Below are 9,649 nucleotides of genomic sequence, written 5' to 3'. Positions count from 1 at the left end.
TCCGGTTTCAATGACACAATTAGAATCAACTGTGTTACTGGAGCCGGATACTAACTAGAGTCAACCAGAATTCCCACTCCTTTTTCGTCTGAACTTACAGGGATCAACCTAGAAGACGAAGCAGGAATAGCGGTGGAAGTAACCTCGGTGGACCACTTCAAAGCATACAACCCAACTTGGCGGCATGGAATAATTCGCACGTTTCAACTGAGAAAGCCTCTAAAATTGGCCATCTTTGAAAACGAAAAAGCAGTTTTTGTAAAAGTAGGCGGGCATAGAGTAGTTGGTAAATCGATTGCCTTGTTCGCAGTTCACCTGGGTACGACTCCCAACCCCGCACACAGACTTAGAGATTTTTCCAATAGAGATTTCTCTAACCCGAAAAGAGGCGAATGATCCTAAAGTTAAAATGATCCTAAGGTCTATAATAAAAATAAAGTCTGCACACAATGTTCGCAAGGTTATAAAATCGAATCAGTAGTATTCCAAGATTTTCTAGCTTTGAAAACGAAAAACTGTTTTTCGTTTTCAAAGCTAGAGGATTTCTCAGTTGAAACGTGTGAATTATTCCATGCCACCGAGAAGCGGTTCAACGATACTATGAGGCTGTTTTCAAGGGTTATCGGAAACTATCTTTCTAGATCTGCGAATTACCTATCGGTACGGTGTCCTGAACGAAAAGCATGCTGCCGCTCATCGAGTCACCCACTTGACTCCAGCTGGGTGATGAGTCGTCTGTTTACGATGCACTCGAACAACCTTGCCATCCTATCTAGTGAGCGAAATCGGTCAAAAAGCGAAAGGTTGCCTTGTACTACAGTGCCTCATTACCTGATATTACTGCACTCCACAGTTCGTTCGTCGAGCTACTTGGCAAAGTCTTGCCCTCAATACTTTCCCAAAATTGTTTGTTTACGGACTTGACCATTTTTCGCGTCGCTCTTTCTTGAAATCGTTTGAGTGTTGATGCTGTGTCTGGATCGGAGATCTTTACTCGTCAAAGGGTACAAAGATGCTTTCTATGTTGCTTAACTGTTTGCTTCGCCGTAAGGTTCCAAGATATAACTTTTGTCCCTGTTCGGTCACTACTTCGTGGTATACACTTAATTGCAACAACTACGATTGTGCGATTGCGAGCGTTGTCTAACCGAGGGATAGAGATAGCCTCAAGGAGCTTTTATTCTCAGGTGATACGATCCTTGATATCGCCGATCAGCCATGTTGGTACTGGAAACGACAGCTAACATTGTTTACTACATCTCCATGCGTGTTTGCTTGGATTTCAGTATGTAAACAAAGTTGTTCGCTGTCATTTTTCTTCCCGCAGCTTGCTGCAAGCTTACCTCACTCCTCACCTAGTTACTGCCAAAGACGAATCACCTTAGAACTCTAAGCCCTTTCCCACAATCGATCCCATCGTAATAAAATGGGTAAGCTACTTTCTTCTCTTGTCCCCCAAACCAGTTACTCGTAAAAGAGTGCATGTGACGGGTAAAACCGAAACAGAATCTGCTCGAACAAGAAGTGAAAAGAGACTGACCTGTGGGATATCCATTCCTATATTGCCATCTGCTTTCGAAACTACTGTGTTACCTCCAGAATTTGTGTACTTTTCTTTGTTTACTGCTTCAAAGCTGCAATCGTGAAGGTAGCTGTACCGTCTCTCTCGCGGGTCTCTCGATGAACCTTCTCCTGATGAAAACAGCGGGTGATTCTAGGAATGCAAATGCATGGTGCTGTCGATCGATTCTGCAAAAACAAAACTTTAGAATTACATTTCTTTTGCGGAATTTTTGGTTTCTGTTTCAAACTATGTCACGGACAATTTTTAGTGAATAGAACATGGCTTGTACGAGCCCACCAACACTAAGAAGCCTTCCTGGTCGGGACACGGACATATGACTAGCCAATGAGGCCAGCGCAATACACTATGTATTACCATACCAGGAATCAATATAAATATCAGCGCAGTAGGATAAGACAAAACGCATAAATAGCTATGAAAACTTTAAATTAGCAACAAAAACTAACGCTTTGAAGTAACAAGCAGCCCAACAATGAAACAGAGATTTCCAAGGCCTCAGGATTTGTGATATACTGTTATGATCCGGCCCTAATGTTACATCAACTAAGAATCCTTTCCACCCAAAAGCTCTAATCCGGTTGATCATGGGGCAAAGACCACAAATATCATTCATTAAAAAGAAGTTCAAGGACTCATAAGCAGAGGCTTGAAAGTGATACATTCTTTCCTATCTATGAAATAACGTAACGTATTTTCATCTCTATTTGTTTATTCCAACCCAACCTTACTCAATAACGTTACCATTTTTCGACTCAAACTGCTCCCTAGACATCAACTTGTTCTTAATTGCTTCGCACTGCTCCGGTTTGGGCATCACAATCGCAATATAGCCTTCTCCTTCCTTCTCAAGCAAACTGACGTCCTCAACCACCCTTTGATTTACTTCCACCAACTTGCCTGGCACGCAACTACGCACTTTGAACACCCTACCATCTTTACAGGTGACCAAAGCCAGTGAAGAATCCATCTGGACAATCATCCCTCCACTTTTCTTCTTTCCCTTGACACGGTTTTGGCTACGATCGATTTTACCCACGTCGAACGTTATCGACTCGATTCCTCGCGCGAAAGCGTCGTGGCCTGGGGCTAGTCCGATCAGGCATATTCGATTCGAGTGATAAAGAACTTGGTGCGGTTCCGTTTGCTGGTCGGAAAAATCATAGTAATAACGAGTGAAAAAACGGTCCACTATCGAGGGATAGTTTTCATCAAAATCATCCTCAATTGAAGGGACAATTTCACCGCATATAACCTGCTGATCTCCCTTAAAATAGTAGGGTTCTAAATCGGTCATATTTGAAATAAAGGATAGATTAATGTGTTGCCTGTTGCTCCTTTTCTAGTTGACGCATCCGCTCCTGGACGCGAAGCTGCTCCTTTCGAGCTTTCTCCCGGTTCTGGCGGCTCCGTTCGATTCGCTCACTCCGCAAACAATTGACAACGTCCTGATCGAACCTATTGCAGACACCAACAAATCTGGCAAATTTTCTCTGAAAACATCGAGAGATTATAATGTTATTTTCGTGACCGGTATAGGCTCATACTTCCGCGTGACACTGTTTTAGTAAGCTGATCAGTTCATTACACTCTGGTGTGTGAAGGTGGGGAGATAAATCTGAATGCATTACCACGCGTACTGCACAGTTTAGATTAAAAATAAGTTCAAACTAGCATCAAAGTTAATGTTACACAACATAACACTTGCTTATTAAATTTTTGGTTTTAAAAATTTGCTCACACCCAAAGCTGTCAAAAGTGACCCCGCACCCTAAGAGCCCGCACCGCAAGTAAACTAACTGGAATGCGTTCTCAAGTCTTGAGATATAGTACACTGAAACAATTCGTCATACAGCTTTCAAGACGAGGTTTTGGAATCGAGTCGCCGTAGGTTCGCTCTAATGTTTACAGTGTCCATACAAAAGTGACAACTCCGAGCGAACCTAGAGCAACTCTGATCTAAAAACGAAATCAGCAAGAGTGGCGGCGAAAAGCTGAGCTGGGGCTAGGATAGGATCCGCCAGCTCTGTCCCCTGTTTTTGAACCAATTCTGAACCAGCTCGTGATTGAACGAAAGTGACATAGCTTGGCTGCTTGGAAGTGTTGTCATATTGTGATTAGAGATGGGCGAATGAATCGTGAATCGATCAAAGAAACCGACTCTTCAAAAAGAGCGAATGAATCGCGATTCTTTTTTAAAGAGCGGCGACTCACTAAAGGAGTGACAAATTATTATAAACTCAACGAGAACAAAAAAGAACCGAATGAGTTTGCCATGACTATGAATCATTCTAAAATAAACAAACACGATGAATACATGAGCTCTGTTTATCTAGACTGAATAAAATATCAATTCATAACTAATTTAAATTTAATAGTATTTGTAATTTCGAGGAAGAAACCAATCTTGAAAATGGAATTTTTCGTGAAAAATAGCAATTTTTATTTCAAATGAGTAAAAAACTCCCTTATTGAAAAATGATCTCGAAAACTCAACGTAGGGGTTAGGTATTTTTACATAGAATGGGTATGCATAATTTGAAATAAATCGGTTAAGTAGTTTTTGTATGGCAGATAACACCGCAAACTGTGTTTTTTTCCAGAGACTCTACAAAGAGCTTCATCACCGAGTCGCTTGCCAATATACTTACATGAAAAAAATGAAAGAATGTTATTAAAGTTATACATTATAATACACAAAAGTTTTGGTCAATTCGCTACACCCAAAGTTCTAAAAAAATTGCACATAAAGTGTTTTTTTCACGCTGAAAACCTTAACCGCTCCCCCTGAACGTCTCAAAATACATTTTTCCCGTTTCGTCTTAAACATTTTTCAAAGTACTGAAACGAATCATTGAATCGATCAAAAGAGTCGATTCCGTTTAGTGAGTGAGTCGGACACGATTCACTCTCAAAACTGAATCGTTTTGCCCATCTCTAATTGTGATATCAAACATAAAACGACGATTGTTAACTGTGTTGATTTTTTTTTGTTTTCTCGAGATACCGCTTTCTTTCTATAACATCGAAATCAAACATATTATCCAGAACTGAAGTTCCCGAGATATCAGGTAGCGCGGTTATCATGGATTCTGTTCTGTGTGCGGAATAATGCGGAAATGCCTCTTTTCGAAATCAACAGGCTGTGTAGCGTAAGTATGAAAATATTCTGAACTTCATGTAAAAATTGTCTTTGTTCCAGTACCGAGTAAATTGGAAGTACTGAGCAAACAGGGAGAACGGAAGTCGCTTCTCGAAAACCCGTTTTCGACTAATTGGGTCATTAAGCTATATCAAATACAAATATGTTAATACGGAATGCTCTGACGATTTTTCGAGGACACATTTTATAACCCAGGTACACCGAAAAAGGTACACTGTCAAAGTGACAGTGTACTTTGATGAAAAATGTTAAAACTGGTTGCACTGAAAAGCAACTTTGTTATTTATATTAAACAGAACCATGGGAACAGAAAATTTTGATCAAAACGATGTAAAGTTTGCAGATGTTTATTCTAAAAGGAAGGAATTTATTCTAAAAGGAAGTGAATTAAAGCTAAAACGGTCATAGTTCCTAATGATGCAGCCAGTACCATTTGTGGATGACGCTCCCAGTCTTTTTTTAGGCCAGTTCGATCTTTAAGGACAGTGATGGCTTCAGAGTATACTTAAGGATTGGTTTGGGTTAAATTTACTATTGGCAATGCTATTTTTACATAATTACTAAAGTTATACTTACTTTACAGGGTGTGTAAGTGAAAGGCCACACTCATGCAAATTTTATGCATGGATGATTCAACTACTGCTTTGGAATAAATTTAGTCCTGCGTAGCTTCTCCAGTATGAATTAAAGTGTTATAGTAGTTTATTGTTACTAATCAAACATTGCACTTGTACCGTGCATTAAATCATCAATTGTTACAGGGATACTAGAGCACGCAAAGAGCAATTCAGGTACGAAATCCAAAATGTAACGATGCCGTTATTGCTATTAATAGACAAACGCTATAATGTGCTGTTATGAGCACCTAAATATTGTTGAATTTACAGCACTAGATCATTAGTTGAGAACAACAATATTTCAGGTCATCTAGGATAACTGCAAATGCCCCTGGAGAAATGCTCAGAATTATACATACAAACCATACCAATTAATCTCGTTGATCCTGGCTGTGGCTACAGCATGCGTGCTCATGAAAAGCACTCACAAAATTTTGTAATTTTATCTTGTCATTAAGAGTTTATCTGGGTTCTGCGTAAGCGAAAGTAGATAGTAGTTGAATTACATCCCTGAGAACTCCCAAAAGACTTGTTTGCGGAGTAGTCAACGAAAGACAATTGTATGATACATTCACCGGTAAATTTATTAGTCTAGTTGTTACCTACGAATAGTAAATACGACATTGAATTCTAAATTGATATTTAGTTGAGCACGACTCCATCACACCTCCGAAGAGTGTGGTAGAGGGTATTGCGATAATCGAGTCCTACCTACTACATTTAGCAAAGCTCACATCAGACCGCTTACGGACTTTTCCTCGTCGTTGCTTGAATTTATCACATCGATCACAGTACTCTCAGGAAGATTGTCTGTTTCGGGCGTTTCCAGGTACTCTAGAAACTTCTTAGAAACACAATCGGCTATCTCCTGTTCTTCCTCGAATCCAAAGTAGTCGAATGCGCTGCATTCCTTGCTGTTATACCCGTACATCGCACTTAGAAGCTGTTGCGTCAAACCTTCACGACTCTTCTCCTAAGTACGGCTCCAGTGGCAGACTTTACCGAATGATGCTGCAGCCACTGCAATATCACCTCAATCCATTGTTGTGGAGCAACTTTTGGCTAGTTTTACCCACTCTCCTTGAAGTGTAGTACCTGGTCAGAACGCGCCTTTCGATGTAATCATTACCAAGCATGGCGGCTGTTCAGACTACAGTCCAAGTAGCGGTACGACTCTTTAATAAGATCAATTAGGATCTCACCTTCACCCTGATTAATCATAAATCGATGTTTACGTTTGTTCCGATCCATCAGCTCTATCGCATAATGCTTATCATTCTCTATAACTTATCGATAGGTCTTATGTGTCGCCGTTACGTACGGTATATACTTAACATTGTGGATATAGAAATCGCTATCGTAGCTCAGTACATAGAGGCCAAGTGCACTTCCTAGTCAAAAATGCAATCCGCTTCAAAAAGACACCGCATGAAAGGAACTTTTGTCGGTCTCAGTGCAAAAACTTCCCGAATCAACAACGGAATAATCGGTCGACTGGAGATCTCTTTCACGTGCTTGATAATTTGAATCCTACCCAGGAAACCTTTGCACACGGTTTTTAGTTTGTTCTTTTCATAGCCGCCGTCCAGAAGAACAAACGATTTTACGTTACACTTGGAAAGCAATTCGTAAAATGCTACCACAGCGCGGAAATAGTGGTCATAATTCCTTCCGAACGGATAGAAAGTTGCATGCACAGGTTATCATGGTGATCACTGTCGATTACCACACACACCATGTAGTTCGAACGGTTGCAGATAGCACTTTGCATTCATACTGATGTGTTTTAAAACCTCGGACTTTCATGTTCGCTTCTGATAATAAGAAAAAAACATTGGTAATATAGTTCCAATTATTAAAAATTTGAATATTTACCGAATATTGTCCAGAGGAACTATTTCCTATATTAGGTAAAAATTGTTGTTGTGGTTTTATCAATAAGAGCAAAAGGACACCAAGGATACCAATCGTATGTTAGTGGTTCGGAAATGAACGAAAACAAGCACAGCACACTTTGATTTGGTAATGTTGCCAGTCTCATTTTTTTCGCCATATCAAATCTGTCAAGACGAATTGGGTTGTGTAATTTGCATGTTCGGTGAGCCAAAAATGGATCACCCGTTTGTATGGGACATTGGCGTATTTAATTTGTATTTGGCTATGTATAGTTTTCCATTCCATTCGATAAATTTTAGGTCCAATATACATAATATAACATCATTTCAAAAAAAAAATTCGTTGTAATACGTAAAAACGATTTTTTTGATTTTTTAAATAACTCTTGTGTAAACATAGACAACCATACATAGGAAAACTGCGGCTGTTTACATCTGGTCTATCAAGACAACACCCAAAATGAAACAACTATATGCATTGGATGGCGTTTATGTCAAATAAAAGTAACCCTGCGGGAAAACCGGGAAAACATGTGTTCATTTTTTCTGACAGGGAATCATTTGTCGTGAAATTTAATATGTCAAATGCTTCTGATAGTGTCAAATCGAGACTGTCAACATATTTCTTTATTTTAAATTTAAATTTTATTTGCACGTTTCCTGAGTTGGAAAAAACATTGTTGTGATCAGGAAAATCAGCTTTATCGATGTATGTAATAAAAAAAGATTTTTTTTCTCATTTAATGACCCCAATGGTCACCAGCAACCTAAAAACTGGTTTTCAGCGAAAACCGGTTTTCATCCAGTGAAGAAATTGGCCGTTACTTTTATCAATATTTTTTGTGTAGAGTGTAATGTAAATTAAGCGTGTGGCTAATGAATAGGAGTACGCTCACAGAGACGATATTAAACGCTGGCTGATGGTGGTGGGCATTAATCAAAGGTGTGCATTGCTGACAAACCCACGCCGCTTAAAAACAAAAAAAAACAATTCGTTTTTGACAGTAAATAAGAGTTGATTTCAACATTTCAGCCAATTCGCGATTAGTAGCACGTTTTTACAAAAGATTTGTAAAACAACATATTTTTGAATAGTTTTGTTGCAAAAAAGTGACTGCAATGACCAGCAAGAAGTTAAAAGTCGAAGGGCAAGAAGACGATGAGGCGCAGCAGCAGATGGAAACGAAGAGCGATAGTGGCGACGATTCCAGCGATGATGATAATCCGGACATTTACAAAGGGGATGAGGTAAGGTTTCTTAGGTTATAGAGTGCAATTAGCGGTAGACAATAATTATTTAATTTCAGGGTATCACCGTCGATTTCGAAGGTCGCAACCCGATCGATTCGGATTTGGACGGAATAAAGCAAATGCTCGGGCAAGTGTTTGTTAAAGCACACATTGATTTAACCGAACTGTCGGAAATTATTGTTGGTAAGTATGTTAACAAAAGAGGTGTTGTTATAGAATATGCGGCTTGTAGCGGTAGGGCAACTTGATCCCTCTACATTGCGAAATGTTGATTGGATTTATTGCAGATTTTGTTTTTGCGCAATAGCAGATGCAAATTTTAAAATGTCATTTTCGCTGGATTTTCCCATTTTAGGTCAAAACTACGTAGGCAGTGTCCTTAAGCAGGCATACAACGACGAGGATGACGATGATGAGGATGAAGATATGGAAGACCCTTGTCAAATTGTTTTTGGTGTCACGACGGCCATCAACATCTCCAACAAACAAGATCAGACCTGCATCAAGCAGTTGCAGAAAATGCTTTTCGAGAAGGCAGAGAAATATGCTACAGATGCGGTGCTTCAACAATTTCGGGACGCACTTCAGAGTGGAACCAAAAACACCGCTCTGCTGCTAAACGAACGATTTGTCAACATTCCTGCTGCTGTCTGCGTTCCGATGTTTGAGAACATGCTGGTAGAGATCGATCGTGCCAAAGCGAAAGGGATGCCGTACAAGTTTGACTATTTTCTTATGTTCGTCAAGTATTACCAGAAGGCGGCTACCGGTACCAAGTCGGCTGAAGTGTTGTACTCGAACGACGAGGAAGAGTACTTCATTAAAGATTCCGTGGCCAGCTTTGACTACTCGGTACAGAAAGAAACCACGACAGCCCTAGCCGGAAACTGGCTAGAGGAAGACGAAGAGCTGCAACCGTTTCGGAAGGTGCTGCTGATTGAAGCCAGCAAACTGCCGGAAACTATTAATACGGTCAAGAGTTTGATTGCTAGTGCAACTAGTAATTAAGATATAAAATGTAGAATAAAAGATGGGTGAATTTCATAAAAATAGCATTTGTTTTGATCAGAAATGAAAAAAAAACCGAACTTGCTCGTTGCTGCAATTGTGTCTTGGCTAAGTTTGTATGGAACTGATCGTT

The 9,649-nt window shown here is 39.8% G+C and overlaps 3 protein-coding genes across 3 annotated transcripts; 1 reads left to right on the top strand and 2 right to left on the bottom strand.

Annotated features, from left to right (window-relative positions):
• Window positions 1–2,276: 2,276 nt before the first annotated feature.
• Window positions 2,277–2,879, bottom strand: LOC131677393 (protein Abitram). The gene has a single exon (XM_058957187.1). The coding sequence runs from the start codon at window positions 2,877–2,879 to the stop codon at window positions 2,310–2,312; it is 570 nt and encodes a 189-aa protein (XP_058813170.1). The 3' UTR covers window positions 2,277–2,309.
• A 19-nt stretch (window positions 2,880–2,898) lies between these two features.
• Window positions 2,899–3,364, bottom strand: LOC131677394 (COX assembly mitochondrial protein 2 homolog). The gene is made up of 2 exons (XM_058957189.1): window positions 3,130–3,364; window positions 2,899–3,075 (listed from the first exon to the last, which is right to left on the bottom strand). The coding sequence occupies exons 1-2, from the start codon at window positions 3,208–3,210 to the stop codon at window positions 2,899–2,901; spliced, it is 258 nt and encodes an 85-aa protein (XP_058813172.1). The 5' UTR covers window positions 3,211–3,364.
• A 4,878-nt stretch (window positions 3,365–8,242) lies between these two features.
• Window positions 8,243–9,560, top strand: LOC131677392 (protein BCCIP homolog). Its single transcript, XM_058957186.1, has 3 exons — window positions 8,243–8,505; window positions 8,565–8,691; window positions 8,864–9,560. Exons 1-3 carry the CDS (start codon window positions 8,377–8,379, stop codon window positions 9,514–9,516), a joined length of 909 nt encoding a protein of 302 aa, XP_058813169.1. The 5' UTR covers window positions 8,243–8,376; the 3' UTR covers window positions 9,517–9,560.
• The last annotated feature ends 89 nt before the right edge of the window (window positions 9,561–9,649 follow it).

This window comes from Topomyia yanbarensis, chromosome 1 (assembly GCF_030247195.1).
Source record: "Topomyia yanbarensis strain Yona2022 chromosome 1, ASM3024719v1, whole genome shotgun sequence".
In the NCBI taxonomy this organism is placed as follows: domain Eukaryota; kingdom Metazoa; phylum Arthropoda; class Insecta; order Diptera; family Culicidae; genus Topomyia; species Topomyia yanbarensis.
This window is presented reverse-complemented; position numbering and strand designations above follow the sequence as displayed.

Bases quoted from the DNA above. Each gene is read 5' to 3' on its own strand.
- LOC131677393 (XM_058957187.1), bottom strand. From the start codon at position 2,879: ATGACCGATTTAGAACCCTACTATTTTAAGGGAGATCAGCAGGTTATA.
- LOC131677394 (XM_058957189.1), bottom strand. From the start codon at position 3,210: ATGCATTCAGATTTATCTCCCCACCTTCACACACCAGAGTGTAATGAA. The intron at 3,076-3,129 runs GTATGAGCCTAT...CGATGTTTTCAG, and splicing joins TAAAACAGTGTCACGCGGAA to AGAAAATTTGCCAGATTTGT.
- LOC131677392 (XM_058957186.1), top strand. From the start codon at position 8,377: ATGACCAGCAAGAAGTTAAAAGTCGAAGGGCAAGAAGACGATGAGGCG. The intron at 8,506-8,564 runs GTAAGGTTTCTT...ATTTAATTTCAG, and splicing joins ACATTTACAAAGGGGATGAG to GGTATCACCGTCGATTTCGA. The intron at 8,692-8,863 runs GTAAGTATGTTA...TTCCCATTTTAG, and splicing joins ACTGTCGGAAATTATTGTTG to GTCAAAACTACGTAGGCAGT.